This window comes from Thermobia domestica, chromosome 11 (genome assembly GCF_964235325.1).
Source record: "Thermobia domestica chromosome 11, izTheDome1.hap1.1, whole genome shotgun sequence".
Classification (NCBI taxonomy): domain Eukaryota; kingdom Metazoa; phylum Arthropoda; class Insecta; order Zygentoma; family Lepismatidae; genus Thermobia; species Thermobia domestica.
The window spans coordinates 120,643,010-120,666,142 of NC_137464.1; the positions used below are offsets into that span (position 1 = coordinate 120,643,010).

A 23,133-nucleotide genomic window follows, 5' to 3' on the forward strand; every position below is an offset into this window, starting at 1 on the left:
CACCATCACTGTCTCCTTTAGGCTAACTGGCATAACCGTTGGACGTAAAACTTAAAGATTTAATTTCATTTCATTTCTAATTAGCGCGAATGCAATAATAACATGGAAACTGAAATTTGTACCATTTTCTCCCGACGAACGAGAAAAAGCCATTGACGTAGACTTCTCTAGTCAGTATAAAACAATGCGACTTTTTCGAGAAGATGGAAACTAAGTTATTTTATCCGACAAATTGAGAAGGTCAAAAAAGCAAACTGCGGTGTGCAGCAAATAGTATGCATAACTTGTACCTACTACATAATATTAGAAAAATCTATTCTGCTATAATGCAACGCACACATAGTAATAATGACAAAATGTATCTACTTCGAAACTCGATAATTCCTGCAGAGAAGCACTCTGTAGACTGATCTCTCTCTTCTTCTTGCTACACATTCTTGAAATGCTTTTCACTAAATCTATTTTTGTAATTAAATCAAGAATCTTCATACCCGAAGAACAACAAATGCAAGTTAATAATAAACAAAGCTTATTTCAGTAGAATTGGTTTACGAGTTGATTAGTTACTTCACTAAAATGTTAACTAAAATGTAATGAAATCCCGTAAAATAAGATAAATTATAAGCAAATTAAAAATCCATTTAGAAACACTTATTGCTTTATTTACTACATAAAATAAGTAAATAATCATTTAATTTGCTTCCGTAGCAAATTATTTCACATTTAGTAAAATCAGTTTTGCTTCCATAACATTTAATAAATGGTTTGCAATTTTTGCACAATAACAACAAGGTTTTGATTTTCCATTTACTACAAAGATGATCTTCTTATCATGTAGCTATATCGTCATAAGGAATCATTTTGTCGAAGAAAGGAAAACATGTTTGTATAAATATCATAAGATTTGTAAAGTCCATTAATTGTTAATTGTAAATTGTAAAGTCCATTTTTAAACAATTTATAAGGGAAAAAATATTTGTTAGAAATCATTAACATTCAAATACTATTATATTTTCTCTTTGGCACTTATTACAATGCAGTCTGTTATACAATAACTACACAAGTCTGACTAACCTACAGACTAAAAACGCTCAACATCTAAAATAGTGTCTCTTTGTATGGTTTATTAACATTTTTACCTTTTGAAAACTATAGACACTTCTCTCTTTTATTCCCAGTTTTTTTAAAAATAATACTGAACAAAAAAGAGCCGAATTTCATCTTGGCAAATACTGATTAACACAGTTTTTAAACATCTACGTATTTATTTGTTTTTCTTCTTAGTAATTAATAAGGTGAGGTCGTGAATAAGGAGCACCCACTTCTTCAGTATCTCTCTGCTCTTACCTTCTAGTGTTATTACGACTAACAAAGCACATAGTCTATATTTCCTGAAATAATTTTTTGCAAACTCATTTATGTACAAAACATTCTTTCAACGGGCAAGAGTTTTCTAAAGAACAATGGGTGTTCATAATTTAAACAAAAAATTGTATTTTTAGCAGAAAATATTGACAAGTAATCTCAAGAGGAATTACACCAATTGTATACATAAGTATCACAATAGTAACAAAATTATGTTTCACACCTTTTTGCACAATGATACACATAGCACCACGTCACACGTATAGTACTGAAGTATACGTTTGTTGTTCATGATAATTGAAATCAAGTTAGAAAATAGTTTCTTCTTTATTTCCGAGTAAAAATGTCAAAAAATATCCTTTTTCATTCAGTTGTTTATTCAAATTTTCTATACCACTAATCACAGTATACTCTTCGCAAATACCTTACACTTGTAAACTTTCTTTGATTAAATACATGTGATAAACATAGCTTTACTCATTTAATTTTGTAGCTTATTTACAAATGAGAGTCTATGTCAGGTGTTACTGGATTTGGGCATACGTTATTATCTTTAAAAAGAGGAATCAACTCAGTTGGAGCATCTTCGTGACTAAGGGCTCGACGCAAAAGCAGTTCTTGTTCACTGCTAATGTTTAACTTTGTTGTACTGTTACGGAGAGGATGAGGTGAGCCTTTGTGACGGGAGGTACCACCACTGTCCTCTGTTGATTCACTTGATTCTCGTACAATGCTTAATTTTCTTGGAAAATCAACAGATTGTGGAATACCATCTTGGATATTATCAAGCACAGTAATGTCCGTTGTTGGTGTTGCTATGCTTGCAACCTTCGAACGTGATGATGGTTCTGAACCTATGCTGTCACTGGAACTACTTCTGCCCTTTATGAATCGAAAACTGTCGATGGATGTGATTTGAGTTAGCAGTGAACCACGATGCTGGTTGCCACCACCAGTTGATAAAGTGTTCTTCGGGACAGAATTTCCTGTGGAATAAGCACCTTTGTACTTTGCTGCCTTTTTGGTGCAAAATCCATACTTACTGAGTATTGTAAAGAGGTCACGACGATATTGTTTAGTAAGTATTGCATACAAATACGGATTGGCACACGAGTTTAAAGGATAGAAGAAGACCAGCAAGATTTTCGATTTAGTGACATCTATCAGTGGGTAACCGGCTACAGCTGTTAGGCCGAAAAATGCAATGGGTGCCCAACATGCAAAATCAGTAAAAACAAGAAGAGCCATTCTCTTGGCCACTGTTTGATCTGTCTGTGATGCCATCACATTGTGCCCACTTATTGCACAGTAAATCTTCAGGTAGCACGCACATATGAGAATGAAGGCCAAACCATTAACAAGGAGCAGTGTGATCAAGTAAGCTACATCTTCTGGTTCTTCGTTATCCATTGGTAGACATATGCTGCAAAAAAGTCATAAAGAATTAGAAGATTTTGCGAATACAGTGTAGTTGTTAGGAATTTTATTAGATACAGTATTCGGTTGTTAAACTACAAAATGTGTTGGTATATAAACAATAATAATATTTTGCATTAAAGAGCACGATTTGCATATAAGCAGAATCTAGATAATGTCAAATCTATTTAAGCAAACGTACTTAGTAACTCCATATCATACTCTGTAACAGAAATTAAATATTTTCTGATAAATAGTGAATATGGTAATAAAGGAGTCAAATGTATTCATTCATATAAGGAAGAAATTTATTTAAACATACTTAGACACTCCACCAGAAAAATATATTTGATCTTGACAATACCGATACAGACATATAATGTTTGTATTGGCTTTTCCCTTAAAGGCATCAAAGAACATGACTAGCGCTCAATCTCATTTATCTCTTTTAGATTAAATTTAAAACTAATCTTTTAGACTTTTTGGAAGCATCAGTGTTGAACTATTAATAATTTACATAACTTCAATTATCAACTGCTGTAACAGACGTAAGTGTCGTCATCCTCATATATTTCTTCAATTTTCTCCTGTCGCTTGTTTTGAATTTCTGCATCATTCATTGAAATAACACGAAAGGGCAAAAATATTCTATAGAGTACTATATCATGTCGAAATCAAACCAAACGAAACAGTGTGAATACTGATTCAACTGTCAAGATAATGAAATATTTTTTTCCAACAATGAGACAATAAGCATTACCTACAAGAGACTAGTAATTAGCTGCTCAATCATTGGCTCAACGCACAACTAATAAACGATTTTTTTTCAGTTTTAAGCGCTAGATTCACGAAAAATTAAATTATAAAAGATACTTTGTATCACTCATACAGAACGTAGTTGAGAGTTTCTACTTTCTTTACCGTAAACATCATGCGTCAAACTATGTGTTGGCGTGATCAAATGTCAATAGTTCGGTCTTTTCGTCATCCCGAATGTCCACTTCTTTACGTTCCCTTGAGAAAACGTCCCCTTGATATAAACAACTCCTACGCAAATCCGAACAAATTGGGGCTGAACCCTGTTCGGATTACATGATTGTTCGGATTAGCCGGAATAACCGTAAAATCGCGATTGAAGCGGGTGCACGGGTCAACTGTATTGTAATGTATAGCATATAGCATAGTATTCCAAAACACGTTTTTTGACTACAGTACATATAGTGTACTGAAAAATGTTAAAATTGTTAAAAAAATTGGAAAATCTTGATGCCTTTATTTTTCAACGTACGATATAGTAGTTACAAATCTTTACGTTGGGAGTATTATTATCTTTGGATATTTAAAACTGTATTTAACGAAAGTTAACTTCGTTTCCTACGAAAACATGCACCCATTTCCATCCTTTTAGTTATTAATTTCCTAAAGCTGCGTATTTTGGTCACAATAAATAAATAAATAAATAAATAAAATAAAAGTTTCCTCCCGAACGTGTTCGGATTACTATGACTCCACTGTAATTATAATTCTACAATATGTGTAAGTCTCTTCCTTTATTGCCTTATTAATAACAAATGAAATAATGTGAAATTCTTTGAAGTATTGTAATGAAATAGAAATGCTCCTTATGATACAAGAAGGGTGTATTTGGAAAATAAAACACTGAAAAGCATGAAGAGCAAGTTGTTTTACATCATACATACTAAAAGAAGTTGGTGGAGAAGCGGAAAAAGTTTTCTGAGGTAGAGGCAAAAGTGGAGAAATGCCATGATCATACTTCTACTTAAAAGAGCCATAAACTATCTACGCAATTACACGCAACGGAACAATGATCTCGTATTGAGAATGAATATGGACAAATGAGAGAAATGTTCAACATCTCCACAATAGTAATTTTGAGCTCATATATAAAACACAATAACCGTATGACACCTTAAGGTTACGCCCGTTTAGATAACTCCTCATCTTTTCCAAATTTCACAAAAATAGGCTAAAACGCTTGTGTACTTTTGCACAAAGTAATTTTAAAATGTTCAAAAATTAATTTTGAAGGCTGTCTAAACCTGCACCCCCAGCCCGCTCATTGGTGTCAAAATGTTCTCAATTGTTATTACATCGTAAGTTCAGATAAGTGCATTCAAAAGTTTTGGTTGCTCACAAAAGGAAGTGTGCGATATTGGTGTATCTACATGTAGTTTAGACGCCAGCTTCTGCTAGTGCCGATTGGCACCGAAACGGTCTGAAAAGTTAATGCATCGTGCTTCTGCACGTAAAAATTTTCTTTTGTGCACAAAAAGAAGTGTAAGATATTGATGTATTTAGTTGAGACGCCAGCCCTCCACCGTCGCCAATTAGTGTCACAATGATATAAATCGTTAGTGCATCTTTTGTGCACACAAAATCTTCGTTGTGTACAGAAATAAATACGAAGCACTAACGTATCTACTTTAGGCAATAAATCTCCCACTACTTCCGATTTGCGCCAAAATGTTCTCTATCTTTGTGCATCCTTAGTGTACATTTGCTTATAAAAAGAAGTGTTAGATTTTGGCGTTTCTCTTTTTGCACCAGGTACCCAATCCCATCTATTGGCGCCAGAACGGATTCGATTTGCTTTTGGCTTTGGGTTAGCCTAGAAGGACCAGGACGATTCACGCTAAAATCAACGAAACAATGCATGACAAGGAACGAGGTCATGGATTTATATAATCTCTGCATCCAGCCATTATTACCTGAATGCTCTTAAATTCACGGTTTACTTATCTATTCGCAGTAAACCATACACGAGAGAGCAAACATAACGTTGGTGGAAGACAGTGGTTATTGGTATAAAAATAATATTTATGATTTTTAGATTTACTGTTTTTAGATTTAGATTACTTTCATGCTATTCTCACAATGATTTCCTTTGGATTTGATATGTTGTCCGTCGCAAAAGAAATATGTGTCTGTCTACCTGTGATCTACCAAACCTGAAGTTAAAATTACACAGGTCTGCAAAAATAAAACAATGCTAAGCTGTTTCGGTTTAGTTTACTGATTCGTATGTGTCGGGGTGCGCGGAATTCAGGAATGATAACCGTTTCGTCCTGGGACGTCTGGCTTTCGAACAAACGTGTGGTCATTGTTGAACAAAAATATGAACACAAATATGCGATTTACAGAAACACCATTAATATCGTAATACAAATTAATGTACAGAAACTCGCACACACGTGAAGACAAAAAAGTAATACTACCCCCAATCAGATTGCTTGTGAAATAATCTTTTCTTAAAGGTCAAATTTCGTTTGGAGCTTGTCCTTTTGCAGGTGACTGCCGGAAGATCCCTAAACAATATTCAGCAGTAAGCTGCCATCATCGTAACACTCTAGTTCCCCTGATATATCGTTCAATTTCTTTGAGATCTTGAAGGAAACGCTCCCCCTGCTCTTTACTCACTGCTTTCACATTGTCAGGAAAGTAGTCAAGGTGGAAGTTCAGAAAATGGACTTTTAATCTCATAGAGCAACCAAGCTTTCGGAATGACTTTCCCCCCATTTTTTTTTACTGTGTGCGTCCTTTCGGTTTCCCAAAAACTTTTTGATGACCACAGTAGAGACAATCCAAGCCTGTTTTTGAGTTGGAGTTATTGAATTGATGAAGTCTTTGTCGGATATGAGTCCGACAGTTTTTTAATATCAGGGCCAACAAAATCAAGCGTACCCGCGTACGCGTAGTATTTGAGCAACAAAGAGTGTAGCCAGAACTACTTACAAACGTTTTACAAATCTAAGATGTAATCTTACTAAATTCTTTTCCTGAACAGATTTATTGTTTTTAGTTTTTCTTTGTAATCTTGTACTCTCATTCATGACACATTACGATATGTGTCAGTGATCCGCATCCGGACCAATATACATGTATTTTCATGTTTCGGGCAACACAAATACATTTAATCTTTCATGTACATTTTTATTTTCGTGTGATGCGCTTGCAATTTAGCGATTTTCAGCTACCTGTTTGACCACGTTAGATTTCGATCGTGCAGAAACTTGATGTTCCAGGAAGAAACGGGAGTCATATTCAACTTCGATGCACCCAGAAGCGTAAAAACCAGCTAAACTTATGCAAACAGCTTTTTGGTTGCAGTCCTGTGTTACCTGTAAAGTGCTTATGATGAAAATGGTAGGTAACGGTACTATCAAGATACTTAACTTTAAACAATGCGTACAGTTTTAACAAAGAAAGCGCATCTGAAAGAAATCTGACCACATCGAAAGAGCAATGTACCTCTTTTACAGGAAATTTACTGATATGAAGCTTCAGAAGTTTCCCTCCGATTTCTTCAAAGAACAAGGTTATTTTCCTCATTGGACCTGGGTGATCTAACCTGCTACAATTGCTTTACTAATTGTGCAAAAGATATAATTTTATCAAGTGATAAATGACATTGTCCTGAACAAAATGAAGATAACTTTCAGTGCATAATTTTCGAGAAAATCGTTTAGAGAAGTAACGTTTATGGCTTTAAAATTATGTTGTTCGTTGTCATTAATAATTGACAGAATGACACACACACGTTACTTGTAATTATTAAAGAATCAGACAGAAAAAGCTAGTGAGGTGAAAGTCTTTAAAAGGAACTGCTTTTATCAGTTCTTGGCGCAGTCTGGTAATAAACATACCGAATTCCCACGCTGCAGATTAAAGTTCGAATTTTCCCACATTAATTTTTTTAACTTCACATTTTCTTTTGCCATTCGGGAACAGCCATGCAAGCTACATATTTACGCAACGAGAATACAAATTCACATGGCATAAAAGATAACAAAAGTGTGTGCGAAAAGTGAGAACGGATACATAACTGTCCTGTAAGCTGTATCAAATGCAGTTTTTGTTTTGCTTTTTGTCCATTTTATTCAATGAAGAAGGCGCGTGCAATAAAATTGGCATAAAGAACTTGAAACATTCCTTGGCAGAAAACCAGTCAAATAATGAAGTAAGTTGTGCTGTGTAAAGAAAACTCATAGTAGGGTAAATCTTAATATTGGTTATAGGATGTCAGTATACAGATATAAAGAACTAGTTGATAAAAAAACATATCTCTTGTCATGAATTATTGATGAGACTGTCTTTTATGGGTATTTGAATTGATCTTACGAGACATGACGAGACAGATAATTAAAATGACCCAAGGACACATTAATTACGCTACAACTCTAGACAAAGTTTTGAAAGACGATCTGAGAAATACAAGTACTCTATCTCTAAAGTTACATTAAAAATCATTTCAAACCAAGTTCTATATGGGTGTCTTATTTTAAAAAAAATCTTGTATCCGAAATAATTAACGTAATGTTACTTTCCTTTAGACTCACGAAATAAGAGGTAATTCATTGAAAGATTAGCAATCATTAATTTTAAAGTATTACATAAATTAAACATAACTTTCTTACAAGGCTGTCTATATTCTTTATTATAAATTAACGAGAAATGTTACAGTTTCGGAAGTATATCACTTCCTTCTTCAGACTACTATTCCTATTTCAGTTGGAATAGTAGTCTGAAGAAGGAAGTGATATACTTCCGAAACTGTAACATTTCTCGTTAATTTATAATAAAGAATATAGACAGCCTTGTAAGAAAGTTATGTTTAATTTATGTTTAAGATGGACACAAGGCCTTTTTATCAAAAAATCTATAAAGTATTACGTAGAAGAGAAACAGAAAGTATTTGAAAGATTCCGGGGTTATTTTGAAATGTCAGACAGGATTTGAGTGTTGGGGACTTAACAGAAATGTTTCTAAAACAGCCAAATCAATGGGAGTAGAAAAATTCCCAGAAAAACTCGTATGCCAAGTATGTGATGAAGCATCAAAAAGAGCGGACAGGAGAATGGGTGCAGTATTTGTTAAGAAATGAGGATTCCAATCTAACTTGCATTTATTGTTCCGCACTTTAAGGGAACTTTATTTTTCAGGAATCGACATAATCTTCCTACTACAGCAGAAAATTGTTTTCAGGAGAAATTTATTTTCTTTCTAAATATCACGAAAACATGGTGCATTTTTCTCAACATGTTCAGAAAGAATGAACTATTTCACAAAATGTGCAGGACATTATCCAACTTACAATGTGATATTTTCAGCTTCATACAGTTAATACTGAGTTTACAGAAAAATATAATTTGCTTAAGTATTTTGAGAAAGATAAAACACACCGAAATAAGAGACAAAAAATTGTATTAAAACAACAGGATTTTCGAAACCAGAGATAATTGCAGGGGATGGCCAGGAAGATTTTATCCCTTGGAGGATTTTTCTGAGAGGATTCAATCTGTATTAGCAGTATCTTCGAAGTCCTATTTTAACCTTTATTTATTCAAAGTTCTTCCTCTCGGGAGACCTGAAATCATCACTGATTGTAAAATTCTCTTATTGGCTGAGTTCTATCACAAAATCATGCCACCTGTTACTATCCTCTTTGATTTTAGTCATAGAAATAAATCGATGCTATTAAAGTCAGTGGATCTAGTGCTACTATAGATAGTGTTCGCAAAACAGTGTGAAAGTGATGTGACGTTTCTTGAAATGAGTCTTTGAAGAAAAGGCGATGCACTGAATATGAAAAGAGTAACACCAATAGATTGGCAGCTCTAGAAGATTTGTGATAATTTATGATTGGCATATATATGATTAGAGTATTGAAGATAGATATATTTATAATGTTAATCGTAGGTTTAAGTTTTCGAGTCATCTGTTTGCTTCAAATTTAATTTTTTGTTGACAAATTTCAAAAACACTTCAGCGAATTCCCTGAAAATTGTTTTGAGACAACATTGAATCATATACGAGAATTAATGGCCCAAAATTGCAAACTGAATTAGAAGTATTATACAGATGAAAAATTATATCTCTAGTAAATTGCTTCTTTTAGGATTTTTATATAGGTCTAACATGTTTTGAACATTCTCAGAGCATGTAATGATGTTAATAATAATTGAGTGGTTCTGAGAAACATAATGATATGTCATAGTTCTTAACTTTCGAGTAAACTGGGAAGAAGGTCCAATTTTCCCATGAAATTCAATGCAATTACATACGAAACAAGCTTCTCCTTCCATGTGGAGGGACATTTTCAAACCTAAACTATCTACATACTGCTCTATGACTCAATTCCAATCCATTCCACATAATAACATAAGTTAGGCGGTAGTAGCGCTTACTATTATATTCGCCCGAGTAGCCCAACTGTCCAATAAGGTCTATATAAGTATTCTTCTTTGTGCTCACTATAATTAAAAATATTCTTGCTCAATTTTATAAAACACGAGAAGCTAAATGCGCTGCCAGTATCGCCATTGGAGTAAATCGTAGTAAACGTGTTCCTAAGTTCATTTAAAACGTAGTAGAGGAATTAGTTACGGCCGAAACTAGAACAGTGGTAATGATATACAAAAACAATTGCTTTGCTTATATTATCTTTACAATTATTATAAAATGTAGATATTTTGGATGTACCCTAACCGTTTTAAATTTCACGGTCCGCTACTGCTCCCAAAGTATAGTGCGTGTAGAGTGAGTGAATGAGTGAGTGAGTGAGTGAGTGAGTGAGTGTGTGTGTGTGTGTGAGAGAGAGAGAGAGAGAGGGGGGGGGGGAAATAAGCATCCAGAAATTTTAATATATATTTTGTTACAGAATTTGAATGTAAAAGTTTGCATATTAGTAGATCTGAAGCTCTAACACATTCTCTTTATCAATCTGAAGTTTTTCATCTTTCATGCTCTTGCTCTCTGGTGTTCTGGAATTTCTGCCTTCTTAGTTCCTATTGGACAATTTTACCATCAGTTTCTTAGGAAAGTTGGTACCATTATTCTTATATATGGTAATCCGGAAGTAGGCGTAACCCACTTTAGTGTCATCAGTATAGTGTTAGTTATGGTAGAATGTCTGTACACAGTTTGTAATATGCCATTACAGTCTAATGTGATGATGTTTTAATAGGAGGGTGCCCGAAATTTTTTGCACCGACTGTACTTGACGTTTAACAAAAAATTTCTGGCTGTTCATATAATTCGTAATTTTGTTTGTTATTCTATTTCAAATGAACATGGAAAGCTGTAAAATATTCATTAGGAATTATAGTTTTGGGAATCAATATCTTTATTTATATATTAAATTAGTTATAAGTCTTGTATATGGATATGTAAATGGATTATTACAATTCTTACGGTGTCAGTGCGATCTGAAAATATAGGTCCACCATTGGAAGGAACTTTTCCAATAAATAACCAATCTAAAATTCGACAGAATTTTCAGGACCACCCTTCACCTCTCTTTTAGATATCTAGGTCCTTCTGAAATCGAGTTTAATCCAGATTTTACCAAATTTTATTTGCTTCAAAGCCCCACCGCCAAAAAAGCTCTGTTTTGATTGGTGCAATTACTGACGCGATATATCAAAGCGCCAACATCTTGTCTTCTTTTGTTAAAACCGGCGGAGTAAGGTCTATAATTTCTGATGGTGACGATTTAGGCAGATTCTACCCAAAAATCTGCAGATTTTCAGGTAAATACGTAATACAAGTGAAAAAGAACATGGCTGGAAGTTGCCAATAGTTGAGAACAGAGAATTTATCAGTTTTAAAACCCATAGAAGTTAGTTGATATACGAACATCAATTTCTGTGACGCCATATTTGACAACATGAATCGTGATGGATAGAATTCAGGATAGTGTGTGCATTTAATCTCCTTTCCCAAACCCAGTTTGCAGTTCAGTGAATCGACTAGTTAAATTTCCCTCTTGCCCCTCCTGAATCAGTGTAGGTTCGGTCAGACCTGTCCGTTCAGTAATCTGTCTGTGTAGTTAGTACGTGATTTTTTTAAATATATATATATATATATATATATATATGGCGGTATTTTTAGGTCTGTTTGTAGTGTTAGTAACCATCAGCATGTACGTGTAAATTAAGCAGAAGGGCTCCTGTCTACTCCCAACTTGGGGGTACGGCTTCCAGCAGGGATGGTTTGAACGTATAGTTATCATAAGGTTCTTTTCCCTTTAGGAAAGGGGCCTATATTTTTCCAATAAATAGTTTGGGTATTAACTAAACAGTTTAAGAATGTGATTTAGTGAATACAAGGGCCAATTGGCCCTGTTCCTTTCTTTCCCTTTCCTTTCGAGCCGATTTAAAATGGTAAAATCTGAATGTTGTTTGTGTATATTTATTAGTATAACATGTATTAATGTAGTGTGTAGTACGGATGTGGCATGTATGTGTTCGTAATGTAGTATCAGTAGTAGTGATTGTAGTTAAGTGATGAAAGAGTGTGTGAAATAATGAAGTATGGACAGTGTATCATTCGTATTCGATCAATATTTAAACGCAACATATCGATCTATAGTAATATCAGAAAATGAGAGTGTCATAGTATCAAAATTTCGGTGTACAAGGTCACATTCAGTGTTTCAAGGGTTGATCATATCGTCGCTAGCCCCTAGTGTCAAAATTCAGTACTAACCGTCATTCTTATGTCGATGCTTTTAGTGATTTAGTTTCCATGGAATTGACCTTTCTTTTCGAAATAAAACCTAGTAAATATAATTCCCAGCCCAAATGCATATACAGTTAGGTTAAGTGATCCAAAATTAATATTTTCTGAAAATTACAACATTCTGCTTAGTCTAGAAATCGAAATATTTAAGTAAATAAACAATACGTAATTTCTTAACAGAAGTTGGGCGATATGATGCTAGTTCTTCGCTTTGAAATTATATTAAATGTTCATTTCATTTCTTTTTTTTTGTGGCTGCAGAATAATTTCATTGTTGTCAGAATTTCATAAACATTAAATAATATCGTGGAGAACTCTACTTTCTGTGAACATACATATATTTTTTTTTACATAAAGCTACGAAGTATAACATAGTATTGTTTGCGTGGTAAGGGAGTCTTGAGTTCGAGGGATGTTTTGTGTCGTGGCCAGAACATGAAATGTTGGCAATGATTTATAGATTTAGAAGTATATGACGAAATGTGCATATAGTCTGGGTGTAGTTAAAGAAATAGGGTGTTTATGAAATACGACGTCGTAATAAATGAATAAAATGAGAGTATGAATATATATTGTGAAACGAAATGAATGAGAGGACACCCATATACATATATAGGTATAGATATATATAAGCCCAGTTATGATTAGTCACGTTTCGGTAAAAGAATATATATATATATATATATATATATATATATATATATATATATATATATATATATATATATATTAATAATCAATTATGTAAACACAATAGCTGTTACATAACGGGGCTGTAGTGAATTATATTTTTCGGTCGGTTTTAAAATAGAATACCCTGCTCCGTGAGATTTTTTTTCCCTTCATGTTACCTACTCGGGCTAGCTCACAATATTCATGGAGGCGACAGCGCTGACAGGGTTACAGAATCAAAACAATTAGTTATTGAAATTTATTTTCGCGTACCCGGTTGTCGACCCCTAGTCCCTTTAAGTATTTTCATTTCTTTTCTTAGTTTAATTATACGAGGGAAATTAACGACATCCCAGACTGTGGCGTGTCTGCGCAGGGTAGCTATCGGTGATGTTTTGGTAATTGAAATCACCGATCCAAAATTCAGTTTATTTAATTTTTTTATTATTTTGGCAAATCATTAGTCAGGGATATCTTAGCTATTACTTTTAGTCTAGTTTCTTTACTGTCCTTGAACCTTCTTAGTTCTTCTGAGGGGTCGAATGTTTTTTTTTCTTACTTAGAGATTTCAAAATTGGGGACGCAGTTACCTGGTCCCTTCCCCCTCTCCTTTTATCCTGCTGGTCTGGGCCGGATACGGGGCTCGGATTTCAATCTTACAAGCAAACTCTTGTGGGATTGGAATCTGATGGACACAGAACTTGCATCCTTGGCAGCAGGACCTCCCTCCTAGTTTACGTATTTAAGTAAACCACCCTCTTTCGGCATATGTAAATATTTTTGGCTATGAGTTGTTATATATTTAAATTCGATCACTCTTCTGTGTAGTGGGTAGTACTTTAATCTTTCTCCTTTCGTTGGCGCCGCTTTCTCTCTCTTGTCTCTTCCTTCTTACTTCGAGAATTTTTTTTAAATTTTCAACCTCCCCCCCGCAGATTTTGAACTTGTCGCTTACAATTTATTTAACGTACAACTCTAATCTGAAATTACCAGCTGAGACGTTGCAAGACACGATTCATGGATAAAGTAGAAGGAAGAGACCATCACATTTTGACCTATTGCCAAAATGAATAACGACTTCATATTTGACGACACTTCAATCACGTTATTTCACCGTCGTTCCTCTAAGGTTTTTTTCATCGGTCACTTTCCTTCCGTTTTGGTTTTCGTTTATCTTGTAGTTAACCTGGGCCCAGAAATTGTATTTTGGTTTATCTATTTATATCTTTAGGAATGTTCTGTGTTACGTGCCTGCCTCACAAAGTTTTTTTTTACGATTCATGCACGAATTGACTATAAGAAAGTTAAAATTTATAGACGCGCGGTATCAGAAAAAAAATTCAATTCTTTTTTCATATGTAATGTCGGAAGTCATTTGTTTTTCTTGTACAATGTTTGCAACCTTTTCTGAAATTATTGTTGGGGTTATTACTTTAAATGTGTGCGCATTTATTAAATATAAATATATATATAGAGAGAGATAAATGAATACGTCGAAATGTACATGTGCTTAGTATGTGAATATGATGTTAAAGTAAAGTATGATATTAAATGTATTATATGAATATATGTAAGAGCGCTCGTGTCTGTCTCCCCAAACGTGTATTGGTTGCTATAGTTTTCAAGTAAGTTTCCGACGAATATAAGAATATAGATTTTTGTCAAGAATACCGCCGTGCACTCAAATAATTTTCCTTTCTTCTGAATAGTTGTAAATCATAACCTATGTAATTATTTAATGGCATGTATTAAGAAGTAACGGCAGGTCTAAATGTAACCCACATCATAATGAATATTATCCCTGAACTACCAACCTAAAACCATTGTGAAAAGTGTACGTTTAATCCCTCTCACCTGCATATGTATCCTGTGACTTGACCAGTGTTTTTTTTTATCCTCAATGTAAATCATCATACTCCTTACACCTGTGGAAGATCGTCTTAAATTCGAACCATATATACATATATACAAAAGTGATCCTAAGGAAAGGTTTCATGACGTGTCCCAGTGTTAAACAAATAACTTGAAATTATCCAATTAATAAATTTGGAAATGGTCTGACTAAGAGGTGAAGCATCCTCTGGCGGAAAGTGAATTTTCAAAATCCCTAGATGGGTATAAACGTCGCAGTATGCGAGTGCAGATATAAACTGCTAATAGTCACAAACTAAATATAGTTGATGAAGGGTTTTTTAAACCAATAGTTATATATATATATATATATAGATATAGATATATATATAAACACAAACTAAGTTAAATGGAGCGAAATATTTTGGACGCTACGAGTAGTGCGCGATTTGTGATTTGAACGCTCGGAATTATTAATATTTTATTGCTCAATGTGAAGTAAAGACTCATAAGTTCTATTACACCCAAGAGTTTTTTTTCTTTTCTTTTTCTTTGTCCATTTTTTTTTGTAAAACAAGTGTCTTCTTTGCGTATGTCGCAAATCATAATTTCGCTTTAGCATGCCTAAGATATAATATATGTAATAATTCTTTTTCTTTCCATTTGTCAATATGATCAAATGTATAAAGACTTACTAAAGTATAATCCTATGTATTCTATTGATATATAACCAAGAACTTGTGCTTCTAATATTTTTTTTTATATAATTATTTTTTTTCTTTTCACTATGAATGTAATAAACTACTTGTACCTTTGTAGTTAGTTGGTTTCCTTTAAACATATATACACTGTCCTGAGTGAGTGAGCGAGTGAATGCATGATAGATTTAATTTAAGTAATGTTAGTAATATCATTTGTCATATTAACGTTTATAATATATGTGTCATATTTTAATATATGTGGTAAGGTAAATAACCTAGGTCATGAAGGACCGCTACTAACGGTTTAAATCGGCTCTAGGAGTGAGACGAAAATAGCAGGATGAGCCTAAATACGACATCTTTCTTCCAGGAAGTTGAAACCCTTATTGATACGATACATAAATTTATATTGAGTTTATAACTTTGATTTTTTTTTGGCTAATTCATATGTGTGGTCGATCCTAGAGATACTGGATGGTTATCAATCATCGTTCGGATTAACTTTACAAAGAATAATTTCGATTTTCTCCTTTCCGGGTCTAGGTCTGGGCAACCCCACGAACGTGGTGCCTGGAGCTAGGTCGGGGTGGTATGGAGGAACATGTGTCTATTCCGAAGCATTCTAAAATTGATTAGTCGTTAATGATTCATCTTTCAACGACTTTCTAGACTTCTTACTATATTCCCGGAATTATCCAGTGATCTATTTCTTATTGAAATATTCTATTTGTTTCCTTTCTTTTTCCTCCCTTCTCCTACCTCCTTCTTTTACCCTTCTACTTCTTTCTTTTCTTTTCTATTTCTGAATGAAAGAAAACGGAGTCATGACTGAGAGTAGTCGCTATTGGCGCGGTCAATAAGTTGTTTCGATGAGTTTCTTCGGAAGTCCGATATGGGATAATTAACCATGAGATGAGTATGCATTGAGAGACGAACAATAACAAGAAAGTTTATTGAATTTTACTTTATTGGAAAATAATCATGATTTCAACTAGTAGGTGATGTTTCGTAATCGCCCTCGTTACAAGTTAATTTCAGCGACTCCTCTACTCTACATGCAGTTCCACTTTTTCTTCGTTTACTACTATTTTTTTTCTTTTTCCGTTTTCTTTCAAGTTACCTCGAAGTGTTAAGAGTTATAAACATCGATACGTCCCCATCCACGTCGTAACACAGTTGAATTCTGCGCCAAGTTCTCGCAGATGTTTTGCGGAGATACTCCGGAGTCGCGAGGATGAAGACGTGTTCCACAGCCGCTCGTAATTACTGCGTTGTGTGATATCAAGTGTTTCGTACTTGTTGCTTTATGAAACCCCAGATAGCATTGTCTGGTGTCATCAGATCGGGACTTCATGGAAGCCAGGCAAAGTAAGTTGGTGAATATGCACAACCTCTTCCAATCCAGCGGCCAGGAAACCTCTGATTCAGGTAATTGCGCACGTGAATATCGAAGTGCTCCTGTGCTGTGTGTTTGATACCATTTTCTTCCAATTGAGGCACAAAGCACTTATTAAGCATCTCCAGGTAAGAATGTTCATTAACATTGTCTTCGAAGAAGTAAGGCCCAACAATGTGTGTTGCACTCATTCCAGCCCACACCATCACGTGTGGTGGGTTTCTCTCCATCTCTCTGTAAAACTGGTGGTTTTCCCTACAACACATTAGAACGTTCCGGTATGCATACTTCGGTAGATAGCATACTTGTCTGTGAAGAGGACTGCACCACAGGATCGTTTGGAAGGGAACGCCTTAACCCTAGAAAGGTAGCGTTCTCAATATGTACGTTAAAGGTAGCGACACGTCAAATTGACGTGTAGGTCATAACGCTGGACAAAAGAGTGATGTTTAATGTATACATTTATTTTATTTATCATTTTGTTTTTATTAAAATATTTTATTTTTGATTTATCTTAAACAGGACACTTTCTGCTATTACAAGAATAGTTTTGTTTCCACAAATGGCTATCTAATAAGTAGGTCTATTTATTTTACCGTATATAAAAAAAAATTACAAATGTGCTTTTTTTTTAAAAAAAAACTTACCGTATGCATTTTACAATTACTATGTATACATTTTACAATTATAAAAATCTACTCCTTGGATACAATGTTGAATAAGTATAATGAAAACAAGGACAGCAATGTAACACATTGGCATTTAGGTGCAGTCAGGGCAAACTTTTTTCTGTGCTCCCCACATATTGCTTTTCCACATTCGCAGTAAGTATTCGTCATTCTTCTTTTCCTTACATCACAAAAGGCACAGTACTTTCTTGCTCCTCTTTGGTCAGCTGTTGGTTGCGATTTCTGTAATTTCCTATAGTCTCCAACAACCTTCTCAATTGTCATCCTCAAGTCTCGACTCAGTGTCCTTTCCCTCAGTCGTTCCTCTTGCCATGGTCTTGTTAACTGTTTGTGCAGGTCTATACATAAGTCCTGCCTTGACACTGGTTTGGAATTCGCTCCACTCCTTCTGAAATGGTTGTGAAGATAAATTACATATCCATTTATCAGAGAGATGTTTATCATATTATAGAAGAAACAGAGAGGCCACCTTTGTGTCTTACGACCACAATTTATGTTTTGACACATTTGGTCCATGGTGTCAACCGCACCTTTTGTTGCATTATATGTCATTACGATCTCTGGCTTTCCTGTGCGATCGTTCAGAGTGGCGTCATCATGCATTGTGCTCAATAAACACACCATCTTCTTCGAGTTTGATTTATAGGAGACTGCTGTTACATCTTCATCAAATAGAAACATTGAAGATCCTTCTTGCCTATTCTGAAATTTCTTGTCTGTGAATTCTTCTGGTAATTCTGGCTTGTTTCTCTTCACAGTTGCAACTGCAGTCAATTTCTTTTGGAGTAGTTCTTTGAGCAGTGGGATCTTAGAGAACCAGTTGTCCATGGTAATGTTTCGGTTTGAATTTTGAATGGTTTTCACCAAGTCATTCACAAAATAGTTTGCAGCAGGAGTTTTTGGCGGCACTGTCCCTTTCCCCAAATAAACTTTTGCATCAACCATATATTTGGTTGCATTGTCACACATAACCACAATTTTAATACCATACTTGTTGGGCTTTGAAGGAATGTACATTCGAAAAGGGCATTTACCCCGAAATCCAACAAGTTGCTCATCAATGGCTAAGTATGATCCAGCCTTGTAATTATCTCGACATCTTTGCAAAAACATATTCCAAATATCAGATATGGCGGCCAGTCTATCTTCTTTTTTCCTTACTTCTCTCGTTTCTTTATTATCAAATCTGAGACAGTTTATCAAGAACTTAAATCTCCTTTCCGACATGGTTGCCTTGTAGCGATCTCCACATAAGGTCGTATCAAACATCTTTTCAGTGGGCAGATGATTGTCTTTCAGGGCAGCAGATAAAATTAATATCCCCAAGAGTGCTCGAAGCTCTTCCATACAAACATGCGTCACGCTTCCTTCAGGTCTTTTGTACTTCTTCCGTTGTTGCTCAATTTCTTCATTGGTGTATTGGAGAATAGTCGCAAGAATTTCGTCACAAAAAAATAGTTCAAAACATTCAAGAGAAGATGTGGCTTGACGGGAATTATTTGATGCTGTGGGTCCTGGCCGTATATGAATAACATTCTTGGACGGTGTCTTCCCCTTGTTCTTTAGGCATGACGTGTTCCAAACAAACCAATTCTTGCTTTTCAATGTTTCTTCTTGTACTTTGATAACACTTCCAGCAAATCTTCCCTCAACATTGTTGGAACATTCGTCTTTGTTTCTTTTACTTTCGTTCAGAACATTGTCTATTTTCTTTTTCCGAGGCTGAGTTGGAGCAGTAGAAATTTCAATGTTCTTCACTGCTTCTACACAATCTAAGTCGTCCTCTTCCGGTGTGTATTCGGGGTCAGCATCACTATCGTAACAGCTTTCATCAGAATCCGAATGGACTTCAACTTCTAAATTATCTTCTTCCAGATTTTCGGAAATTTCTTCTTCCTCTTCGAGAGCAGCCAATATTGCATCTTCATTGTCCAAAACGTTTGTCATTATTCTCGTCGTTGAAGTGTCTGCCATCACCCAGAAAACGATCGAAAGTGAACCAAAGCATTCAACAAAACACCCGTTAAAGGTAGCAACACGTCAGATCTACGTGTACGAAAAAGGCGGTTAAAGGTAGCGACACGTCAAACTGACGTGTAGGTTTTAGAAAAAGAAAGTCGCCCAGAACAAAGAACGCGGAGACCACTTACACCCGACGCCAACTAGTCGGCAACTAACACAAGTAAGCACTGCTGGCGTGCGGAGGTATGGAAACGAGGGGAGGGGAAAGGAGAGGCTATTATTCTCTACCTACACGTAAATTTTACGTACGCTACCTTTCCAGGGTTAAGGAGAGTTCTGCATACCTCTTTCCGCTCATCCATGTCGGCGTCACTCAGTTCATTCACATGTATTGGACGGTAAACCTTCAATTTTACATCTTCTTTCATGTGCCTCATCATGGTGGTCCGAGGAATACCAAGCTTCGAATACCTTTTACATGTTGATTTTGAAGGCGACTGCTGCACTGATTTTTCCACTTCACGGCACGTTTCCCTCCGTTTTATCGGTCGACCGCCTAGGAGGTCTTTCACACTGCTCGTAGCAAATGCAAGTTTTTCCCACCTCAACATTTGCTTTCATTGGTGGATTAATACCAAAGCTGTCTGTAAATTTCGCTTTAACATTTTCCATGGTGTCACCTGTGTAACGCCTTTCGTGAAGCCAAACCACAACAATTAATCTTTGTTCAATGCTATATGGACTTTGATCACACATTGCTGATTACTCCAACTTCACTGCAAATAACTGTTACCAAGCAGAACACAGCAGAAAGCAAATGAACATGATAGCAATGTTGCCAGACAATGCCAAGCAATGTTACCAAAGAAATGTGGGTAAAACTTAAAACCGTCAGAAAACACCAATTAGGGGTACGCCCACTTCCGGACCACGCTGTACAAAGTGGGAGCAATCATAGCTAGTGAAACAATACGAAATATTTAAATAAATATTTATAATTTAACTAGATATAATAAAAAATTAAATTTAATACATCAGAGCTTGAAATACAGATTTACGTTCAGATTTATGGTAACGCATTTGGCACTCTTACCAGCTTAAGAATCATCGTGATGACACGAGCGGTTGTGGTGGACGTGTCCTGTCTAATAGCTATTACACTGCATCTCAGTTTCCAATGAGAGTGAGAAAGTTCAAGCACAGTTTGATATAGACTTTCCAAGGATCATGTTGAGTGTACGCGTTGATAGTGGCTCAACGTTCGTGTCAACAATGAGAACCCATATAACCAATGGTATATGTATCACGGGATTTTATGGGAAAATCTGTATAATGAATTGCATGATTTTTCTTTGCGCGTTCCATCTGACTCATGCACAATACCATATAACTGTGCTTCGACTTTGCTGTATTATTGAACGCCATTTTCTGGTGAATGACAACATGAGATATGTCGCTGCAAAGCAGGGATGAAATATAGAAGTGGTTCAAAAATGAAAAGATCTTTCAGTTTAACGACCCATGATTATGCCCTTTAGATTGAGGGCGACGGATGATTAATGCAAGTGATTGATGATGGAAAAAGTGGTTGAATGATAATGTGGGAGGAAACGGGAGCATTCTGAGAAAATCCACGGACACGATGATGTCCACCACAAACTTATTTGGCTGGGGGTCGAACCAGGGACGCAACGTGCCAGAGGTAAACGCTCTACCACTTAGCCACTGTATCCCCCTGTGTCAAAACGTTCGTCTGATAATAAATTGAATTGATTTTAGCTTTCATTGATACTGCATGTATGGTAGGTTTGGCATTATAGCAGTAACAACCAATAACCACATAGTCACGTGAAAAAGATTTCACGTTCTCAATCAAAATGATCTCTCGAAACAGTGGACGGTAGAAGATACTCTCTCTCTCTTTTTTTTTTAAATCACATTCCGACAGATACATGGCTCGTCCAGATTCACTACTAACTTCCATCAGTCCCCTTCAGCATGGAGTCCGTACAGATTTTGAGTGTTAATTAGTTTTCTTTAACAGAATATGTGAGGGACGGAGCATATGAATGCAAGTCTTATTGATCTCTACCGAATGTAAATCTTGTGCAGTTATGGGATTTACGATCACAGTGAAGTGTTGTAGTACTCTTGCTATTATTCTTAAACACGGTGGATTTTCACGTTGTATGAAGGAACGAATGTTTTGCACAACATTGGGGATATATCTAAGTCTCCGATATTTATGATCACCAATAATGGTGTACTTGTTTTGTTGTGATTCAACTCAGTGTTGATCCATTTCTTTGAAAGCTGGAAATTTTCTGTCATACACTTACTTATTTCGCTATTACCAATGTCGGAAGAACTGTAGCCTTTCCAAAGCAGGGTAGCCAAAAATTACAGGAAGGGGTTCCCGGACATTTGTTGGCTCTTCAGAACATTTTTTGAAATGTAACTAGCTACACAGATGTGTAATTAGCCGACTCTACCATGTTGATGGAAAAAGCAATACAACCAATGACGACAATGATACAGAAGTAGTATACTTTTTTCTAATCAAGTAGAATAATAAATAGGATAGAAACGAATACTGCATATTTTATTCAGAAATTGTAGAATACAAACCAAATAAAAATTCCTCCATAAAGCAAAAATTCAACATCTTCCCTGAAACTTGACTATATAACTTTACTAGATAAAAGTTTCGTCATATTTGAAAGGAAAATGTCACAGTGTAACACTCATCAAGAAAGGGTAGATACATGATACATAAAATTGGTTGTGAAACATTAATGACACATCTTTAGAAAAAATCAACATTATTATGTAGTATTCATTCCACTTCTTCAAACGTTTTATTTGCTCATCAATATTGCGCACATCTTTAATTATTTTAGTTCTCCCAACGTCAAGCTTGTTCAGAATCATCTTTATTTCATGTCTTCATCTGCTTTTTCTTTCTTTCCTCCTCGTTGATAGTTCGTTGCTTCTGCAAAACGAATACGAGCTTTTTGTGCATAGCAAATTTTTGATTTTCTTATGAATAGTTTCCCAAGGCAATCCGAAAAAGCTACTAAGTCTGAGTATTACAAAACATTTACAAAAACTACATATTCAGCATCGATTGAAAATCCACATTCTAGATTAGATATCATGATAGAAAACCAAGAACAATTTAATAACATCTATTAAATTATTGAACTCTGAAGCATCCATTTTTTTTAGCCGAAAGTCATTCGAACGCTAACCAGTCCAATTTCTTGAGATAGCTTCTGAGGAGTTAAATGTTCCATTGTAGAAGCACTGTAATTGAAAGGATTAAGATTTAAGGCGAACATTTCCTCGTAATTCAATTACGATCCACTCATCATCCATAAGTTCCTCTTCCATAATATCTGGTTTCAGCGAGGTAGAAGATAGCTTTTCAACTGATGGAGATTTCGTATTCCTTTGGGAAAGGACAGGCTAGTTAAGACAGCGTCTTTATGCTGGCTCGATTTGATGCTAGTTATGTATGGCGAGTAATGGTGTTGTGGTG

The 23,133-nt window shown here is 35.3% G+C and overlaps 1 protein-coding gene across 1 annotated transcript in view; it reads right to left on the reverse strand.

Moving 5' to 3' along the window:
- Positions 1–655: 655 nt before the first annotated feature.
- Positions 656–23,133, reverse strand: part of LOC145665254 (lutropin-choriogonadotropic hormone receptor-like) — a 642,745-nt gene continuing 620,267 nt past the window's right edge. The window contains exon 14 of the mRNA XM_081732546.1: positions 656–2,788. Within this exon, the coding sequence (XP_081588672.1) occupies positions 1,864–2,788 (925 nt within the window). The 3' untranslated portion in view covers positions 656–1,863. The remainder of the gene's footprint in view (positions 2,789–23,133) is intronic.